The 22,755-nt window shown below is 46.2% G+C and overlaps 1 protein-coding gene across 1 annotated transcript in view; it reads right to left on the bottom strand.

The window, feature by feature from the left end:
• PARM1 (prostate androgen-regulated mucin-like protein 1) overlaps positions 1-22,755 on the bottom strand; it is a 144,273-nt gene that overhangs the window by 55,062 nt on the left and 66,456 nt on the right. The window contains exon 2 of the mRNA XM_088448880.1: positions 19,147-19,905. Coding sequence (XP_088305006.1) covers positions 19,147-19,905 — 759 coding nt within the window. The remainder of the gene's footprint in view (positions 1-19,146; positions 19,906-22,755) is intronic.

Raw genomic sequence — 22,755 nt, 5'->3', positions numbered from 1 at the left:
CGAGGTAGATGGATGGCTATGCTAAGCGACACGAGTGGGCGGCACAAACACGTGGCCCATCTAGGAGTGACAATGCAGTGGCAGACAGGATGGCAGTTTGAAAAACTAGGCCCCAAACTGTACATAATGCAAAGAAAAAAAAGAGGTGCAAGATGGAATTGTCCTTGGAACCTCCCACCCACCCTTATGTTGTATAAACAGGACATGCACACTTTAACAAACCAATCATTTCAGCGCCAGGGTCTGCCACACGACTGTGGCTGAAATGATTGGTTCGTTTGGGCCCCCACAAAACAAGCTGGCAATTAATCTGTCCCTGCACAAACTGGCACTACGGAGGCAAGATGTCATCCTCATCCTCCTCATTCACCGATTCCTCACCCTCTTCAGTGTTGTGTACATCCTCATCCTCACAGAGTATTAATTCATCCCCACTGGAATCCACCACCACAGGTCCCTCTGTACGTTCTGGAGGCTAGTCTCCCTGGAAGAGTTGATAATTCATTTTTATGAACATTATCTTCTCCACATTTTGTGGAAGCAACCCCCTACGCCTTTTGCTGACAAGGTTCCCGGCTGCACTAAACACTCTTTCGGAGTGCACACTGGAGGGGGGGCAACTCAGGTAAAATAGAGCCAGTTTGTACAGGGGCTTTCCAAATTGCCTCTTTTTCCTGCCAGTACATGTACGGACTGTCTGACATGCCTACTTGGATGCTGTCACCGATGTAATCCTTTAACAGACAGACACACGCTTGTCGCTGCTGCTTTGAGGATGCAGGTGCGGCTACAGCCCACACATTTCACAAAGACAGAAAAAAAAAATATATTTTTTTGTATTGTTTGTGGAGCGCACTTTGAGGGTTACACCACCCTTTAACAGACAGACGCATGCTTGTCGCTGCTGCTTTGAGGATGCAGGTGCGGCTACTGCGCATACATTTCACACACAAACACAGAAAAAAAGAAGATTATTTTATTTTGGTTGGAGCGCACTTTGGGGGTTACACCACCCTTTAACAGACAGACGCACGCTTGTCGCTGCTGCTTTAAGGATGCAGGTGCGGCTACAGCCCACACATTTCACAAAGATAGAAAAAAAAAAATTTTTTTATTGTTTGTGGAGCGCACTTTGAGGGTTACACCACCCTTTAACAGACAGACGCACGCTTGTCGCTGCTGCTTTGAGGATGCAAGTGGAATCTAGACGGGATTTGGAACCGGGGACACACTACCTCCATCAATTGTCTAAATCCCACTGCACTAATGGCGGATACCGGACGCACGTCTAACACCAACATAGCAGTCAAGGCCTCAGTTATACGTTTTGCTTCAGGATGACTGCTGTCGTACTTCATCCTCCTCGCTAGGGACTGTTGGAGGGTCAATTGTTTAGTAAAAGTAGTGGTGTTCCTACTTCCTCTCTGGGATGATGAACAACACCCAGCAGCAGCAACAGCACTATGAGGAAGTGGTTCTTGATCTTTCCCTATTTTATTTTTACAGAGAAAGTTTGGTCCTCCATTTATGTTATATTTTTATATGTACGTGCGGCTAAGGCGCACACAAACACAGAAAATATTTTTTTACTTTTGCTGGAGAGTAGTGCACTTTGTGGGTAACACCACCCTTTAAGAAATGAGCCAGCCGGCTCTTTACTTATGGGACACAGGCGCACGCTTGGCGCTGCTCCTTTGTTGATGCACGTGCAGCTACAGCCCACACAATTCACAAAGACAGAAAAAAAAAGAATTTTTTATTCTTTGTGGAGCGCACTTTGAGGGTTACACCACCCTTTAACAGACAGACGCACGCTTGGCGCTGCTCCTTTGTTGATGCACGTGCAGCCACAGTGCACACAATTCACAAACACAGAAAATATTTTTTTATTTTGTTTGGAGTGTACTTTGGGGGTTACAGCACCCTTTAACGGTCAAGCCAGCCCGACCTTTACTTATGACACAGGCGCACGCTTGGCACTACTTTGTTGATGCACCTGCAGCTACTGCGCACACAATTCACAAACACAGAAAATATTTTTTTATTTTGTTTGGAGTGTACTTTGGGGGTTACAGCACCCTTTAACGGTCAAGCCAGCCCGCCCTTTACTTATGACACAGGCGCACGCTTGGCACTACTTTGTTGATGCACGTGCGGCTACTGCGCACACAATTCACAAACACAGGAATTTTTTTTTTTTTTGCACTGGGGGGGAGCACCCCTGATGGACAGAGCACCACCTGGACAACACTACAGCACCCCTTTAGGACTGGGACACTGCACAGGACTTTGGAGTGGACACAGCTCCTATGGACAACTGACTGCACAACACAGTCCAGCCAGCCCCTATGGACTTTGGAGGAGTGGACACAGCCCCTATGGACAACAGCAGCACAGCACAACACAGCCAGCCCATATGGACTTTGGAGGAGTGGACACAGCCCCTATGGACAACAGCAGCACAGCACAACACAGCCAGCCCATATGGACTTTGGAGGAGTGGACACAGCCCCTATGGACAACAGCAGCACAGCACAACACAGCCAGCCCCTATGGACTTTGGAGGAGTGGACACAGCCCCTATGGACAACAGCAGCACAGCGCAGCACAGCACAACACTACACTGCACTACACTACACTACACAGCCCAGCCAGCCCTAACCCCCACCCTCCCTCTTCACTGTCCACAGCCGAGTGAGAAAATGGCGCCGACACGGGTAGCTTATATAGGAACCAAAACCCGCGAGACCCGGAAGGTGGGATGATGACGTTTTGCCTCGATTTCAGATCCGAGTCAGGCGGGAAAAGTCATGCCTGACTCGGATCGGCCTCGGATCGGGGGGGTTTGGATTTCAGAAATCCAAACCCGCTCACCCCTAATTAAGACAAGCGCAAATTATACACCTCAAACACTGAATCTAGACAAATAAATTGGTAAAAAGTCATGAATTTCTATGTGTATTCCGGTTTAAACAAGACCAATAGATTGCTGCACATTTCACTGTACTCTAATATAAGTTTTGCTTAATAACTCATCAGATGCAAAGTCGGTATTCCCGCAAATAGTCAATGTTTTACAATTGTGCATGCATCTAAGTCACACAGCGCGTGTGCCCACAGTGTGTAAGTGTATGCACAGAGGCGCAGTAGCCGATGATATGCACAGTCTCAGAAATGTATTGGAGTCATATTTGCCAACTCTCCCTCATTGTCAGGGAGACTCCCTGAAATAGTAGCAATCTCCCTGTCTCCCTGAAGAGATTAGTAATCTCCCTGATTGCATCATAACCCCATTATGTAGCTGTTATATAAAAAAAAAAAACCCAGATATATGTACATTCAAATGGGATCATTAGTATAATTTCCCTGCATTGGTTATAGGGCACAATGATCCCTATGGCTACATGTATTTTCTGAAAAGTATCAGTTTTCATCAACAATTAGTTGCTTGTAGCTTCCTCTTATTTCATCCCCAGCATCTCCTGGCATCTCCTATCGCTTCCCTGGCCCTTCCCCATGAGGCCATGGCCCTTTTTGGGTGCATTATGTCCCTTTGAAAAATTAGGGGGGCGCCAATGCTCTTTCTGGCACAGGGCACCAAAAAGTCTAGTTACGGCTCTGGTTCTTACTAACTGCTTTGGGTTTCATATACATTTGGATGTAAATCAATTTTATGGCAAGCCTCTCAGATGTAGCAGTACCCGTCCACTTTACCGCCGCACTCATATGCGCTTTGTAACAGCGTGCCGGACTCCGGCACTCACTTACCAGGTCCGGAGGCGCTGGTCTGCGGAGGGGCAGCAGGTGGTGCATCACCAGCGTTCCCCGCTGCCTTCTGCCTCTCCTGCCCCTGACGGATGCGGTTGAGCGCGGCTCCCTACGGGCGCACGCGCCGGCCTGCTGGAAATTTAAAGGGCCATACACACGTCCTTAAGCAACGTCATAGGAAGCGACTTGGGGAGCCCTGCTTATTTAAGGAAGACTCTGGGAGCACGCCAGTGCCAGAGTATAGGCTAATTTACTGTACTCCAGCGTTCCTGTGATATTCTGTTACCTGTTGGCTTCATTTGTGACCCTGTTTGCGCCTGACCCCTGGTACTGCATCTGATATCTGGTTTTGACTTCGGCTATTCCCTGTGACCTGTTTACGCCTGCTCCCTGATACCGTCTAAAGTCCGTTAGTTCTGACCCGGCCTGGCGACTAAGATATACGTCTTCTACGCTTCATCCAGAGTTTACCAGCACCTGTATAAGGGAACCTATCTTGAGGGCCGCGACCTGTGTGTCGGACGCAGCCAAGCCCATACCTTCATGCGAGGGTCCCTGGTGAATACCGCTGGCACATTAGACTCCGCGCCTCAGGCTTAGGTCTAGACAACTCCCTAATTGCGGGCCACATCTATAATCCGCCCGAGACTTGCGACATGCTGCTTTCACAATCTCCCTGAAATTATTTTTCAGAAGTATTCAAGTGTGCTTGGATATCTATTGGATCAGCTGGACGGTGGCTGGGAGGTGGCTATTCAGACGCATGGCGATGCAATGTCTTATGGGTGTGAGTCACATAACTGGTTGTGAACTTATGGAGCATACATACGGTCAGATTTGTCAGATCTGTCAGATGAGCGATTGAACGATTTGAACGATTTTACCAAAGATTTGAACGATTTTTGACTGCATTAAAATGAATGGAATTGTCCAAGTCTGACTGCAAACACATCAGATGTCAGATATCGTCATCTGACCATCAGGAACGCGCATTGTTTATCTGACTGATCTGATAGATATGTCAGATATGTCAGATTTTCCTTCAGATATGAACGATTTAATGATTTTTTAAATAGTTATTGTTCAAATCTGAAGAAAAATCTGACCGTGTGTATGCACCATTAGACGCTTAATCACTTACATTGGAGGCCATACTCTGATAGATTCTGCGCCTACTGTAGCATGGGACTGGTGTAAGTTTTGACTTACCAATGACCAAAGACCAATGGTAGCTTCTAAAGACATAGCACCTGATTCTGAGACGCACGCAAGCCGCACTCATTGACGATATTCATGTAGTTTAGGGATAATTGTCAAGTGCTCATGCATGAGAAATGCAGAAAATCCCTGCAGCTCATGCATTACACAGAGTGTATGTACAAAGGTGCTGTTGCAGTGTTTATAGCCAGTATCAGAAAGGGGGCAGCAAAGTAGTTGGTGTTCCTGGGTGGTGACTGGGAGTAATGTCATAGCAGGGCTTTATGCCGCCCTGTGCCAACCCCTAGGAGGTGTGGTCTTCAGCTCCTCTGTTTGCTCTTGTAAGTAGAGTATTTCCCAAAGCATGCTAAGGTTACTCCGGGCAGATCCACTTTCTGTGGGGTGACTGCCTAGAGCGTCCCCTGCCAGGCATCTCTGCAGTAGCGCTAGTGGCTGCCGGTTGCTGTCCAGGCATTCTTCAAGCCACATGCAGGCGCCATGCATTCTGTGCGGCAGCACCACTCGCACGCCTCTAGTTACGGCCCTGACTAGAAGGTGGCAAGTAGTGAACGCTAAAAAAACCTGTCTCATGGGAGTGTTGTGGGCATGTCATGGAATGCAGCTCTGTTCCCAAACACACAGCAACAGAGGTCGTGTTCAGACGGAGAAACAGTACCTGCCATAGAGCTGGTGCAAGTGTTGATGGTGGACTAATGGCAGTGTGTGTAAATAATTACAAGCGGTGTTACAGTGTGCTGAGATGCTGAAGTGTGTCTCCGTGCTTGCAGGCTACATCATCAGAGGACAGTTGCAGATCCAGGAGGGGCCGATTGGAGCGATCGCCCCCCTAGCACAGTCCGCATAATGCACTGAGCCAGTGGCGTAAGTTCATCACAGATGCAAGTTATAATTTGGTGCCCCCCCCGTCACACCCGCTGACACTGTAATGTAGTAATTTGCATGCAGACAGGCTATAGATAAATGAAGGCAGCAGCTGATCGTGTGACATGGAGCTCTTCACTAGTGTATGGTGGCTTCTCAGGTGTCCCGGGAAGGGGTGCAATGTATTGGGCGGCTGTGACGGTACACTCCGGGTACATAGTTACAGCCCTAAGTGGGGTGTATATATTGTGGACAATGGAGGAGTTGCCCCCCTTCAGAGCCTGTGTAATGCGCTCCCCGTCTTAGGGGGTTTGTCAGTGACATGCTGTCATCGAGGAACCGAGGGAGCGAGCACAGCCGGCTCTCGCACCCTGCTACACATGCAGGACTGACGGCTGGGTGACAGGCAGAAAGAGCTCTCAGTAGCTCCGACTATAGCAGCATCAGAGCGGCTGGGCAGCATTCTCTGCCTGTTACCCGGCTGCCTGTCACATCTATGCAGCTTGTGGCTGCACACTAAGCAGCGCTCCTTCCGTGACTGCTCTGCTGCAGGGGCTGTACTGGTACACTTACACTACCTTCCTCTCTGTGTCTCCCCCTTCCCTCAGGTTCCTTCCTGTCCCTGGCTCACATATTGCCCCCTCACCGGGAGACCCCGCCCCCTCTCCTGTGATGTCTGACTATATTAATCTATATTCTCCTGTCCCTGCCAAAGACCCCGCCCCCACACCCCGAGTCTCCGACCCTTCACTAGTCTATCCTGTCTGTGTCATCTCTTCCTATACACCATACATGCCTACCCTCCCGGTTTTCGCGGGAGGCTCCCGATTTTTCGGGTGACCCCCCGCACCCCCGGAAGGGTAGGCATTTCTCCCGCATTCTGCCCACTTCCTAGTGAAGTGGGCAGAATTAGGAGAATACCCGCGGCAATCGCGGGTCTCCGTGAAGGGGGCGGGGCTTAAGCTGTGATTCTGCATGAATCACAGCATTTGGCCTCACCCCCTATGTAAATTGTGCCCAATCGCGGCAATTTTACCACGAGGGGGCGGGGCTTAATGACGCAAATCATCAAGCCCCGCCCCCGTCGGCCCCCTGCTGCATCTCTTACCCGGGCTTCTCCCGGGAAGAGAATGTTAAAGGTAGGCAACCCTGCTGTACACTGGAGCTCCGCAGGGACCAGAGACAGAACAGCCTTCCAGACAGGTAAGTGCCAGGGGAGGTGTGAAAATGTTTAAATTATATCTGAGGCATACTTGCCGACAATCAGCTCCAGCCTTCCGGGAGGGAGCTGATTGTCGGCTAATAGCGGGGGGCGGGCCGGCCATTGGGGGCGGAGCGGCCATTTTGGGTCACACTGGGGGCGGAGCCGCGCGATCGCGTCATCGTGACTCCGCCCCCTCTTTACAATGCAGTGATTTTCGGCATTGTGAAGCAGGAGGCGGGGCCACGATGACGCGATTCTGTGCAAATCACGTCACCGGGCCCCCCGCTGCGGGGATTTCTGTTTTTTTCAGGGGGGAGGTGGGGAGGGTGTGAGACTTCCGGGAGGCTTGCCTGCCTTTCCGGGGGGCCGGGAGCGGCACCCGAAAATCGGGAGGTTCCCGGCCAAATCGGATGGGTAGGCAAGCCTGATCTGAGGTGGAGTAGGGGGTTGGAATACTTATGCAATGGGGGGGTGGTGTAGTTGTTTTTGTCTTGGGGAGGGGGTTGTTTTAATACTGTAGGTGCTGAGGGTGGTGTAATAATGTGTGTGTAGGTAGGGGGGTGGTATTATTATTATGTGTGAGGGGTATATTCATAATATCTGTGTTATATGTGGGTCACTGATGGTCTCTGCATTATTTATCGATTACTGAGTTATCTGGCATTATCTGGCACCCATTGCGACGCTCCCTGATCTGGCAGTCACTGCAAACCTCTCTGCATTATATGGAACATCTCTGTGACGCTCTCTGATCTGACGGTCACTTAAAACCTCTCTTCATTATATAGCACAACACTGCAACGATCCCTGATCTGGCTGTCACTGCGAACCTCTCTGTATTATATGGCACATCTCTGCGACGCTCTCTGATCTGACGGTCACTTCAAACCTCCCTACATTATATAGCAGTCACTGTGATGCTCCCTGATCTGGCTGTCACTGCGCACCTCTCTGTATTATTTTGGCACATCTCTGTGACACTCTCTGATCTGATGGTCACTTCAAACCTCTCTGCATTATATGGCACATCTGTGCGACGCTTCCTGATCTGACGGTCACTGCGAGCCTCTCTGTATTATATGGAAGTCCTGCGATGCTTACTGATCTGGCTGTAACTGAGGTGCCAGTACAGGAAAGAAGAGGAGTCATAATTAATCATTAAATCGCCCCCCCCCTAAAAGAACAGTCTAGATCCGCCCCTACCTGAGGAAGGGATGATACAAGCATTTGCATATTATTGCAGCAGATGGAAGAGCGGATGCAGCAGGCCCAAAGTGAGCATCACAATCCTTAGACATACATTCAGACGCATCCTTGTTCACCTGGGGAAGCACATGTACTAGCATTAGAATAAAGTCGCAGAAGTGACTATGACAAAAGAAGCTAAGGCTGTTGCAGCAACGTGCCACTCAGAATCAGCCTCCACTCTTCCGTTGGTATTGGCCTCTTTATCAGTAACCACTCCGTCCAATCTGATAAATCTGAGGATCCGAAACAGATGATCTGAGTCTGCCAAGAAATTGTCTAAAGAAACTTATTATAAGTTCATGTATATATGAATTTTCAACATCTGAAATGTTTCTCATGCTGCATAGCCTGTTTTTTTTCTAAAAAGAAAAATAAATAAACATTTCTTTTCCCATGTCAGTTTTATTACTGAATAATACGGCATAGTTCAAAGATCTCTGCTTCTTTCCGTCTTAGGGGATTTCTCTTTTACAAATGCTCAGTCGCCTTCCGTATAACAGAACATACATTCACATCTAAATTGTATCATCAAAGGATGCTGCATTCAAACAGAACAATGGAAAACCTCAGTGTTTGTTTATTACAACACAGAGAAAGGTTTAGAGAAAGTTGCCCAGTCAAGTATATAGCAGTAAAACTATTGACACTGGCAAGTGCCCTAATCTGAGCTATCAGATCTGAAAGTTGATGGCTATTAAACATTAATGGGTCTTCTACCATTGTAGAAGAATGGGTATATATGTGTCTGGGCTTTGCAGATCCGTTAATATACAATGTAAACAATGTTTATTTAAAGCTATAGACCAATATCTGTGGTTATGAATGCAACTCATTGTTTATTTATTTATTTTAAATCAATGCCTGTCACATAGCTCTATTGAGCAACAATGTAAAAGTGAATACATAAGAATGCTGTTCAATAGACCAAGTTTGATCCTAAAAGAAAATATTCAGTTAATTCTGAACAAACATTTCACTCACACACCTAATGCAACAGCTAAACTTCACTCATATCAAAAACATTTAATAATAGTTACAAAATGTAATTATCCATTTTTATCCATTGTACCTACTGTATAAGCTTGTTCAAATTATGCAGAAGTGTAAAGACATGAGGCTAGGGTTAGGTCTAGAATTGGGTGCTGCAAAGGACCTCTGACATCACACCCATGTGACCTGTGACCAAAGGGGAGGGGCAAGGATCAGAATGGGGAGCCAAAGGTGGTCCTTCGAAGGCTTGCTTCGCTCGCCATGCTTTGGGCACGGTGGTCCGCTGCATTCACCACAAAAATGTATTCCCCCTCTATGCCCACGTGGATGGTAACAGTGGAGCAGAACGGCCCTTCTGCAGCGGTCACGTGGTTGCGACGTCTGAGAGATCCCTTCTGCAACTAGGATCTAGCAGCAACCATGAGGGTAGATTTACTAGGTTGCGGCGTGTCAAAGCTTGTTTAGCATTAATTCATGCTGACATTTTAAATCCATTGGTCAAAGGCGCTGATGATCGTCAGCTTTGACATACAGTACTGTGATTTCGTAAATCTACCCCACAATCACACGTATGGGCGTAACTACCATAGGTGCAAGGGATGCAGCTGCTATGGGCAGGCTATATTTCTGGAAAAATAGGTTCAGGAAATGTGGGTGGAGCTATAGAAAAACATTAATATATGTATATTATATATATTATATATATATATATATATATATATATAGTATTTAGAACAGAAGGCACTCAAAAGGGACTTTAAAATAAAACTTATCTTATGGAAAATACATTTTGGCCTATGACATTAAGTTAATGAGAGGTTCAGGAACTAAAGAGCTCATTCAGACCCGCTCGCTTGATGCGTTCGCACGCTGGATGCGTATGCAAATTTGGGAAGGCAGGCGATCGCACATCAAGGCATTAGCACGCCCACCGTGACTTGGCGTGCGATCGCATTGTGTATGCAGACGCCCACCAGCCTGTCTTAAGATGCCCACTTGTGCACGTCATCTCCAAAGAAGTGTATGCATCGGTACATCGGGTACCAATGGATGCGATCGCAGCGCTTGTGGCTGACCATACCCTACCACAAGAACTTCGAGTGCTGCAGTGTAAAATCCAGCCATACACTTGCATCGGGTACCAATGGATGCGATCGCAGCGCTTGTGGCTGACCATACCCTACCGCAAGCACTTCGAGCGCTGCAGTGTAAAATCCAGCCAGGTGACGTGCACTATGACTCTGCGTCTTAATTATGCACGCCTCTGATCCGGCGTTGAGACACTCAGGCATGCCTGCGTTCGCACCTCCACTCCCCCGTTTTTCATGGCCAGCCCCTGTCACCACCCACAAACAGCGTCTCCTGTCACTCACTCTGCTGGGAAGCCTATGCACTGTGAGCGAACGCTTCCCGATATCTCGCACTGGTTCGTGCACGTGCACTGCGATGCGTACACATGCGCACAATGCGAAAATCGGCTGGCTACGAGGGAACGCATCCTAGCGAGCGGATCTGAATCAGGTCCTGAGTTCCTACTTGTTCCTGCTAAAAAATAGCACTGGCTATGGGGCCCAGAGCTGAGGGAGGCCCATCTCCCTTGTCAAAGTTACATTTGTTATATACATTTTTCCCCATTGTGCCCTTACAAACTTTTTCTATGAAGCCTTCAACTACCTAGTTATGCCCCTGGTCACACGTATTACATAGCACACGATACATATTATTGCAGGGCTGGCTCTAGGGGTGTTCGATCTGTGTGGTCGCACAGGGGCTGCCACCCATAAAGGGCACACCCCTCCCCAACATCCCGATGTTCCACCCGTGGGCCGAAGTGGCCTGCGGGTGGTCAAATCGGGAGGTTGGGGACCCCCACAACCGCAGCTGTGCAGCGGTTCCGGACCCTGGAGACTCTGAATGGATGCTGCGCGCATGCGCGCAACATCCATTCAGTGATGGGAGAGGGGCTGGGGGAAGCCCAGCTAGTGAGGCTCCCCCCAGCCTGACGTCACGTAGATAGGGTGCAGTGAAGATGGCCGGCACAGGGTGCTCCGACCTATGGAGCCGGCCCTGTATCATTGACTCGATAGGAACAACTCTAAATATGGAAACACAGAGGAACTTTTGTCCTGGGGGCAAATCACATAAACGGGCTAAGTTCTTCTTGCAGCACAACAGAATGGAAAAACGTTTTGTGTAATGTGGCCATGCTTTTACACAGGCCATAAAATATAGGAAGATTGTTATTTCAAAAAGCGTCAATGAGACATGATACAGCCCAGTTTGACCAGTTTTCAATCCAGGACCAATACTTAGGAGAGGAGGGGGTAGGCATGCAGTTTCCAAGCTGGCCCCCCTTGCGTCTCTACATGTGCATTGTAGACTCTGGAACTGTGTTAGAGCCTACTGTACATGCGTAATTCTACAGGAAAATGGCACCAGTGCCAATCTCCCAGTGATTTCTCTATTGCACATGCACATACTGCATCTTCAGTGGCAGCCGCAAGATAAGTACAGTAATTTCAATGGGTAGAGTGTGAGTACCTTAGTGATAGACATACAATACAGAAAGCATTATAATGACCAAAACCATACAGGAACAATGTAATGATTTGTCTATAAAATAAGCGAGAAAGCCAGTCTGTCTGTCTTTTTGTCCTTTATGCATGGCCAGAGTTTTGGACCTAGCTCCACTAAGTTTGGCATGGAGGTGTAGTTTGACCAGGACTAGGTTGTTGCCTAGGTTTGAACTTCGTCAGTCGCACACTGTCACACAATCCTTAAAAATGGGGACACTTTTAAATTACACTGGTTCCGGGTAAAGATATGTGCCGGCCCTCATGTTTTGGTTTTGGATCTGGATTAACTTCGTGTTTTGGTTTTTGTTCTGGTTTTGCAAACCACCCTCACGTGTGTTGGTTTTGGATCTTTTTTTTTTTATTATTATAAAAAACTGCTAAAATCACATAATTTGGATCTGTTTTTGTTCCTACAGTATTATTAACCTTAATAACAATAATTTTCAGGCATTTTCAGTCAATTTTAACCACTTCACAGCTCACAATATTGTTTTCACTACTTTTCATCAAGCTGGCTGACTAAAGTAAGCCTGTTCCTATATAATAGGCAGTGAATCTCCTGCTTTATAAATCTTTGGGGGTTATCGATTCGAACCAGTGCGGTAGCTTCTTTTGTTCTATTCAAACTGGCTAAAGTAAGCGACAGAGGAGCGGTACCTCTGCACAGCAATTTCAAAAAATTTAGGACATCTTTCAAAAATTACTACACAGCAGTGGCAGACAGGATCAGGGCCGGATTAACAATGGGGCGGGTGGAGCTGCAGCTCCAGGCCCTCCCATTAAAAAAGGCCCCCATGGAGACAGGAAACATTTTTTTTTTTTGCACAGCCCCTCAGCAGCCATCCGAAGTCCCGCTCATTTAAATCCCACGATAGCCCCCCGCCACTCTGCAAAGGGTCCGGGAATCCCTGGCATAATACAAATGACGTAGTAGTGGAAGGCTTCACAAGCCCTCCCTGAGCCGCATAGGATCTCAGCGTAGCATGACGTCACCTAGGTGACGTCCGCCGTTGCGCTCAATGAGATAGACAGCAATCAGGCGGTTCAGCCTCAGATGTGTTCACTGAAAGCAGTCCGGGTTTCTTCCTCTCCAATATCTCGTCCAACTGACTCTGAGCTAGGAGCTCCTACTAAAGTTTCCTGTGGGGTGCTGCGCTGCCTCTGCAAAAAGTATGCTATGTGACAAGATTTTGACATATATCTATATATATATATATATATATAGATATATCTATCTATCTATCTATATATATATTATATGTATATATGTGTGACTATACAGTATATATTATATAAATATATGTATATTGTGTATATATTATATATGTATTGTGGCGAGAGGGGTTGTCTATCATCTGACTTGCCCACATTCTGGTGGAATCAGCTCCCTCCAAGGGAGGCTGGAGTGAAACCTGTGCGTTCTGCATTAGCAATGGAGGTATGGAATTCCAGGTTTTCACATTTACACAGACCCAGCTGGAATAATCACTCTAGCACAGGAAGAGTTTAAAACTCCCACACACCTGATGCTCATTGCTTATGATGCCGGACAAGCTGGCCAGGCGATAGGCCAGGGGTGGTGGTTTGCATTAGGGTGCCAGGACCTGTTAGGTCCACAGATATTGTAACTGTTGACTGTTAAGCACAAGGAATGCTGGGACATTTACTTTTATGTTTATTTGCTTATTTGCTGTTATGTGCCTGTGTGTATCCAGGCCTATGCTCACACATGCTAAGGTGCAGTGTTTGCTGCCATTAAAAGCCACTGCTTTACAAAATACCTGCCTGTCTGGAGTCTTCATTTCTATACCCCATGTTATAGTATACTATGTGTGTATATATATATATATAGACATATCTATTTAACACATACTAGTAAAGAAACCTGGACAACATATGCCTCAGTCTACCTCCCACTCGGCTCCATCCCACCTCCACTTTGATTGCGGCTCTATCCTGCTCTGTTCCCCTCTCTGCTGTTGTCTGCCCCCCCCCCACTTCTCCGTCCTGCACCCCAGCTCCGTCACGTCTCCTGCTCCCATACTTACCCCATTCCGGATGCCCGGCGGGTCTTCTCTAAGGCTAGGTCTATCCAATCTCCCTAGCAGTGGGAGCCATTGGAGTGGCAGTGTGCTTCCCAGCTCCCATTGTGCATGTATGTTTGAGACAGGACAAACTTTTCAGGATTTTATATTTATATGTGTATGTTCTCAGTATAGCTATTAGTAATGTAAGGTTTCTTCTTTTATATAGAGAGATTTCATGTTTATGACATCACTATGTGATGCTCTTTAATAGAGGGGTTTTATATTTACATCTTCATTAAAGTGGCATTTTTCTTGTTTCGCCATATTAGGCTTACGGTAACATGGGGTGTTTCCCTTTGTTCATTTGTAGATTACACTAAAGATAAAAACAAATAGGGGAGGGAGATTGAGGTTTTTCAAGGTAGTTGCACAGCCCACCACACTGGCCACACCCCCTGTGCAGACCATACCCCCAAAATACTGGTCACACCCTCACATCATTAGTGACACCCCCACGGTCCAGGTGACACCCACTGCGTCTGCATACAATAGGCCTTTACATAAATTTCAGCAACAGGCCCATGTGTACTTTAATCTGGTACTGGACAGAATGGCAGTTTGATAAACTATAAAAATGGCAGTTAGCAATGCCCCAAATAGTGCAAAATGCAAAGAAAAGAGGTGCAAGATGGAATTGTCCTAGGGCCCTCCCACCCATTCTTATGTTGGATATTAAAAAGGACATGCACAGTTTAACAAACCAAGCACTTTAGCGACAAGGACTGACACTCTTGTGGCTGAAGTTTTTGGTTTGTTTGGGCCCCCACAAAACAATTTTATGGAAGGACTACCTCCAATTATTAAGTAGGAGGTTGATGATGAGGGTGTTGGCAGTGGAGATTGCATGTGCTGGCCCGAACTGCTGGTAGCTGATACTGGACTGCTTGTTATTAATTTACAAATGATTATAATTTTGTTAAATAAATTGCATAAACTCACTGCAAATGATGTAACAGGAGGAGGTGCCTAGATGGTTAATGTCCCTACCTCTACTAATTTTGGCTTCACAAATGGTATGCCTTCACATATGTTGTCAGGATTTGGGTTAAAATAATTCCACACTCATGAGGTGGCTTTTCTTTTGACAAAGGTTTTCTTTTTATCATGAGCAATAACTGCTACCACTGGTGGCTGATTTACACAAACAACATCTTCATTAGCGTCAGATAGGACACAAATATACCCCTCATTCTCATTTTGCACTTCCTCCACACTATCATCCTCAATTTCTATTATTTCATCATCAAATACTAGCACAGCCGTCATAGCGTCAGTGATGTGCTGTGTAACTGGGTGACAGCTGTCATACTTGCTTCCTCTGTCAAAGGATTGTTTAACAGTCAATTGTTTTTGTAAACTCCTACTAGTAGTAGTAGTCCTCTTGCGCTCAAGGACTCTTCTGAGGAATCCTGGATAGGGGAGGAGTAATTTAGCCTTATCCTAGATGCAGAACTACTTCCGATCATTAGTGAGGATATTGATGATGAAGGTGTTGGCGGTGGAGTTGCAGGCGCTGGGATCTAGCTGGGGGAAAGGAGCTAACTAATGTTGGACTGTCGGTTGTTAGTTTTTTAGCACCAGTTTCTGATTTTCCCAAAAACTTTCCATGAACTCACTGCAAATGATGTAACAGGGAGGAGGTTCCTAGATATTTAAGGTTCCAACCCCTACTTACTGTGTCTTTACAAACAGTACAGATGGCTTGACAATTGTCAGGATTTGGGTAAAATTAATTCCACACATAAGAGGTGGGTTTTTTGTCTTATACCCGGGCACGACAATGGCCTTTTCATTATCACGGGCAAGAACTGCTTCCATTGGTGTCCGACCGACACAAACAACATCCACATCAACAACATCCTCTTCATCAATATCCTTATTAGCACTGGCATCAGCTACACAAATATCTCCCTCATCCTGTTGCAGTTCCACAGAGTAGAATCCTCTATTTGTATGTCAGGCTTGTCTGCATGTTGGCTTGTGCTGCTCATCTCCACATTTACAGAGGGTGCAGACATGGTGGAAGGAGGCTCACACATTGCACTTGCGGACACACTTAGACTCTCCTCAGGGATTTGTAACAATTCTGAATCTGAACGCACAGTTATTTCCTTTGCCTTAGTGGTTTTCATTTTTTTCACACCTCTTCTAGATTCTGAGTGGGAAGGGCATACATCGTCATGAGAGGCAGAAGATGCCACAGTTGCAGAACCACCTTTCCTTGCCATTTCTTGTGGTGAATGGCATGTTGGCAATTTTATGTTTTTCTGCAGCAAACTTTCCCTTTATTAGAGGTGTTTTTTTCTTTACCACTGTAAAAATATTGGTTCTTTGATTTTAGATGCCCTGACTCAAACCTTCTATGCCCTTGGGCATCGGCTTTATTAGAGGACGTTGAAGGACTAGTATCATCATAACTGGTGGCAGCAGCTGCAAAGCTAGTACTTGGTTGCCGCTGCAGTTGTTCTATCGATTATTCAACGCACTGCAAAAATATTGCAGTGGTGGCCCTTAACTGGACCCACTGACCGTTAGACAAGGTAGCACAGCCTTTCTGTGTTGGCTGAATACGTACACACAGTAGTTTCTAATAAAAAAATATTTTAATTTTTTTGGGGGTTGCAACAGACAACACCGTTGCACTGCACAAATATTACGGCAGTGGCCATTGACTGGACCCACTGACTGTTAGACAAGGTTGAACGCAAGCAAGTTGGAAAAAAACAGTACACATTTTTTTTTACATAGTGTCAGTGATAGTCAAACTGGCACAAACACCACTTTTTTTTTTTTTTTTTACAGATAGTGTGCCCACTGCCCTGAACACACCAAGCTGCCTTAATCCTCTCCACACAGACACAGTGCCCTTGCCTACCCTATACATACTTGAAGGGACCCGTTACATACAGTACACTGCTTAGTCGGATTTCTGTCATGATTGGCTGCAGGTCCGCGAGCTCTGATTGCCTCACAACCTGTCTCTCCATGACTGCCTATCAGCTGGCGGGCTGGCACCAAATCAACATCACTGACACCCGGGCCCCCCTCGATGGCCCTGACTGGACCAGCGTACCTTGTGTGCGTGACTGGGTGCAGGGGGAGTGGCAGGCCACAGAGGCAGCTCGGGCACCATAGCAGCCGCACCCCTTGCACATGCATGTTAGCAAAAAGCAGGATCCTTTTCAGGATCAATGGAATAGAGTTATAGGCAAGGACAATATAAAACAAATATAGGCTGCAGGTGTACTTCAGGGTCAATCATCAACATTGGCCACCGCCAGGTATCCCAGCTAGTATACAATACAGAGAAAATTTGAATCACCATTATTTTGGATGAGGAGCACTGCACTGTCTCCAAGAGAGTTGGCATTCTCTAGGACCCGCTGCAGCTCTGTCCGGATGTCTGTCCTCTGACATGCGCTATTGTGCAAGAGCGCTTTCTCCAAGCGTCTTTCTCCTCGGCATCTATTTTAAGAGGATGTGCCCTCAGACTCTCCCCAGCGTTACAGACATACAAGGCCGCATAGGTGTCCCAAACCCTTTGTACCACCACTGCTTCTATAGGGGAGCACAGTTCTGCACGCCACTAGGGTGTATGCTCCGATTCCAGCTGGCGCACTACAACACCCAACATGCCCAATCGCTCCAGGCTGCATCTAATACGCAGTCATATTGTACATGCTTTATCCCTGTGTCTACAGCCACCTGTATTTCTGCTTGGTTAATAAAGAACTAGTTAAGCTGTTTCATGTGTGGACTAACTGCCACAAGCACCTTTGCTGCGCACTTCACCGATCCAGCTAGCACCGTCAGTACTCCTAGGGCTCAGCATACTGTAAAGAGTCCCAACTCTGCTACTACTCTAATAGGTTATGTACCCAGTGTCCTAACCCTGGTCACTCTGCTAATACAATATACAAGATACAGAGTGTCTATGTAACAGATTAATGATACAAAGATCATCCTTGTGACCAAAATAAAATGCAGCGAACATTTTAGTGGCTACTACACAAAAACCATGTATTCTAGGGACTACTAGACAAAATGCAATGCATTCTAAGAACCGCTATACAGGAGGCCACGATACAAAGAATACCTCCAAATCTCTAATGACTTTAAATTGCATACCCACCCAATCTCTGGTGGATTTACAATGCAGAACAATCAAACATTTAGTTATTTTATAACGTAGTTCCCAGTTTTCTGGTGGCTATACAATGCAGATCACCCATATTTCTAGTGCCTTTACATTGCAGAACACACCATGGACCTCATTCAGAGCCGCTCGCAAAATGGGTGACCACCCACAGCTTTAGCGAGCGGCCATATTGATGGTCGCGATGGTCAAGACCATCGCAACCATCAGGGCTTGCGACAAGACCCTTGTGGTAGGGTCTCGTCTGCCGCAAGCCTCAGTGAGCTTTTGGCTCTAATAGAGCCGGAAGCTCATCACTGACATCACGAGTGATGTCAGTGGGGTCGCCCCCAAATGGCAGGCATTCTGTCGGGAACGCCTCCATTTGGCAAGCCATCCCCCCACCCCGCCTACAAAACTGTGCGAGCTGTTGATCACCATCGACAGCCGTCCCTTTTGTAGTGAGCCCCGGAGCAAGAGAATTTCTCTCTCGCTCCGGGGCTTGCGCACGCACAGTGCGGCCGCTATGCGTGTGCAGGGCCTCAACATTGACCCGCTTGCGAGCGCATAGGCACTTGCGAGCGGGTCTGAATGACACACTGCATATCCCAGATCTTTTGTAATAACATAACACAATCCGAAATGATTACTTACTATAGAAAAGTTTTTGCCGGGAAGCCATCATACCAAGAAGACAATTTTAAGCCTCTTTGATTGATAACATTAACCATTTAACAGTTAGGGGTCTATTTACTAAGCAGTGTTATGAGACAGAGTGAAAAGTGATGTCTGTGATAAGGTGCCAACTAATCAGCACCCAACTGTCATCTCACAGGCTGTGTTAGAAAAATTACAGTTGGGAGCTGATTGGCTGGCACCTTATCACTTTCTTATCACTTTTCACTCTGTATCCTAACACTGCTTAGTAAATAGTCCCCTTAATCTGCAATTCCAGACACTATCCACCAATCAGAGTGCTGGGCTGGCCGAGTGGCTATGTAATGTAAAACATGGATTTATAGTTGCACCATTCACCTCTTTTAAAGCCTCAACACTCACCTGTACTTAGTGCCTTTTGAAGCTCTTTATTACTTTCTGTAAATGCAGCAGCTGTGGATATATACTTGGGTGTCAAACTCTGAAATTCGCTTACAGGTGTGATTTTGCTTACAGGTATTGTTGGTTCTGTATTACCAGCAGTTGTAGTACTTCCTACTAGAGAAGACTGTGTTCCAGCTGATTGTGCAGTTCCCTGTGTGCTTGTCTTAGAAGATGAGATATCCCCACTGCTAGTCTTTGTGCTTGTATTTCCAGTAGCATTGGTTACCGTATCTGTCTGATTTGTGATTGTTTCTGTGCTGGATTCTACAGGTCCACTTGAAAACTCAACAAAATTAGTGCTGAGAGTACCACCACTTACCACTGCAGGTGTACTAGGTTCAATTCCTGTGCCTGTGTCATTTAATTCAGTTGGTAAACTGGTGGGAATAGTGGTGTTTATGTGTGTGCCGTTCTCAATTGTGGAATTCGTGACTGTTAAATCCGTGTTCATAGTGGTAGGAGAGATACTGGTAGTTGATTGTGTAGTGGTGCTATTATCATCTGATACGGTGGTTTGATCTGTACCATCTGTTTTAGCTGCCAAGGATTCTTTTGACGTAAATGTTTCCGTCACTGCAACAGAAGGAGTAACAGTGTTTGAATGTTCTGTTGTTGTTGAAGTTTGTGATGATTCCAAATAAGGACTCTCTGAGATGGGAAATGTGGTCGGTGTTGATTGTAAGCTTGTTGTATGCATAGTACTTTGACTATTTAATCCTGAAATAAAAGTAAAGACTATTAGAATAGTGAAAGTCACATGTAAATAAATAGTGCACAGTGTTGTAATAACTCACCCCACTCATAAGGTAAAGGAACACATAAGAATATAAGACACATGATGCATGTATATTTCCAAATAATTATATGTTGTTGCTAGTCATTATATCAAGAGAATTGCAACATCATCAAGTGACACACAAGTTAATTACGTAAACATCTGCTTTGATGGTAAAAGCATGTAAGTCAAGTCTGGCCAGCTGCAAACACTGCAGCAATCCTGACACACAGAGAGGTCTCATGCTGCGAAGGAGAATGCAATGGCTAATTTATGCACGTCCATGAAACGGTGGTTAAACAGTCAGACACGCCTGAGTTTTTCTAACCACCCCCTCGTTACTACCCCCAAACGCTGGCTACCTGTCACTCACCGTGCGAATGGTTCCTCTGTACTTATGTAATAGCAATGCAATCGATGCATGTGTGCAGTGTGGCATTTGCAAATGTGTAATAGCAAACAATCAATCGATCTGCGATAACATCGCCATTGTGTCCGCTGCTAAATCAGGCCCTATGTTTGTTACAGTTTAGTGAATACCAAACATGACAATGCATTTGAAAAAGTATATTCATCCCTATTGAGTGTATGGGAGCAATACATTACAAATCAATTGGCCATACACAACAAAAGAGCTGCACAGCACTGGGTGGGTTCCTGATTCAGTGAGCCAAGCCTATAGGGTAGAGCTTTCATTTTATACACTTTGGAGCTCAGGTAGCATTAGCGCATTTATGTGCATATGATCAGATGCGCGCAGTAATATGAAGCATTGTAAGAATCAGAAAGGAACTCTTTGATGTAGTAGTATAGTAAAGCATGGCATGTGGCAATGCGCCTTACATTATGTAATTAGTTCACATTCTCTATAACTGTTATTCAATAGCAGATAATATTGATGCCCTATGAATTACATACCTTGCTAGGTCCCTGAGTTCTAAAATGTATGACCACAGGGGGAGGATACGTACATGCAGAGACATTAAGGACTTGGAAAGGAGGAAGTAATATAAAATGTTCCTTGGATAGTTTTTTCATTTACATTTTTCTAGACCAATTAGAATGGTTAGCCAGAGCAGATGTACTTATTGTGGGAATTCTAGAGGATTCACCAGGGATTAATATGTATCTGACACTCAACAAGAGACAGACTATTTGGACTAATGCTGGGTACACACTAGACGATATGTCGTCTGATCCGGCGGATTGGACCGACATATCTGGCACATCGTCTAGAGTGTATCCATTATGTCGCTGATGATGCTTGCTCCCGCAGGTCATCAGCGACGTCCTTGGTCGGCCCTACATGCAGGATTAGCGAAGGCCATGCTGCCAAATGCAGCATGGCCCCCGCTGACGCTCCCCGCATCGGTAAGTGTGTATGCACTTGCCGATGCCGGCTCCATGCCGGGTATTGCTGCCGATGTCGGGCTGGGTACACATCGTCTAGTGTGTACCTAGCCTTAGAGTTTGTCTGTCCTGCACTACTAACTTTGTTATCCTGCATTGGAAGGACTTTAATGAGCACACTTCTGTTTCCTGAAATAAAAAAAAAAATCTACTAATATGTAATAAAATATTATTACACAGATTAATATTGGGTGTGTCCAGGTTTCGCAGAGGAGGAATGATACATATACTGAACCAGTGATGTCATTGTAATATGGGGCAACCAAAATTGGGGTTCTAAAAAAGAACAGCATAATTTTCCCTATTTCAGGTTTATGTTGCACAGTAGAAAATACAGCAGTTTGCATATATGTGTATGCTTAGGATATGCACATATTTTGTATCTGTGCTTCTTTTGCTTTCATAAACTTTGAAGTGAGCAGAAATAGAGAGAGATGCCAAAAGGGACCGCACTACTCTGTCTACATGGACACATAAGTAAAAAGAACTACAACCAGTTTTACTGAACACATTTCTATCTAATCTATCTATCTATCACTGGATTACATATGCACAGTCTAATTTTAAAGTGGTTGTCTGTTCGAGGATCCGAGTGTTGACATACACTATCATTTTGAACTGTGCAGGGGATTCAAACTACTGTGCAGTACCAGTATGTATATTGCAATAAGCATCAGAAGTCACATAACTACAGATGTCGTCTTAGCTACTTGGCCAGTTGCAATAGGTCAGAGCTACTGACAGGCCAGCATAACGGTGGGGGAGAGGGGCATGGCACGGAATGGGGGCGTGACCGGCATTATGCAGGGAAGCGGATCGCGTCATCGTGGCCCTACAAAATGCCAAGATTATCTCTTCATGGCCCCCCCACTGCTGGTGAGGATCAGGGGGTAGGTGGCCGGAAGAATTTGCCTGTTTTTACAGGCGGCCGGGAGCGCCACCAAATTTTCGTGAGCCTCCCGGCCGTTCTGGGAGAGTGGCCAAGTATGCAATAGGTTGAGTTTGCCCTAACTGTCTGCTTTCTCCTCTCTCCATGTGGCAGGACATGGCATCTGCATTAAAGTGAGGATGGGGCACTGTAGTCGGTGTGCCTCAGTTTGTTGGCAGAGAGGGAGCAGTGATGGACTCCTGCAGCTAGACGAGGAGAAAATGCTGGAAGTCCTGGGATGTGGCAGCCATCATTAAAGAGCTTAACCAGGAAGATAGAAGAATGGACAGCTAATGGAAGAGGGGTTGTGAAGATGCCAGAAGCACTGGTGCAGCAGTGGTTACTGCAAAAGAGCTTAAGCACGCCCCTGTTCTCCGGGCAAAGACCATTATGCAGAAGTCAGAAGCCCTGAGGTGATGAGAGTTCTTGGTGCTTGGAAGGCTCTGGCCGAATC

The sequence above is a fragment of the Taudactylus pleione genome, unplaced genomic scaffold (assembly GCF_031769625.1).
Source record: "Taudactylus pleione unplaced genomic scaffold, aTauple2 ptg000471l, whole genome shotgun sequence".
NCBI classification, from domain to species: Eukaryota; Metazoa; Chordata; class Amphibia; order Anura; family Myobatrachidae; genus Taudactylus; species Taudactylus pleione.
Note: the sequence above shows the minus strand (reverse complement) of the source record. Positions and strands in the feature narration are given on the sequence as shown.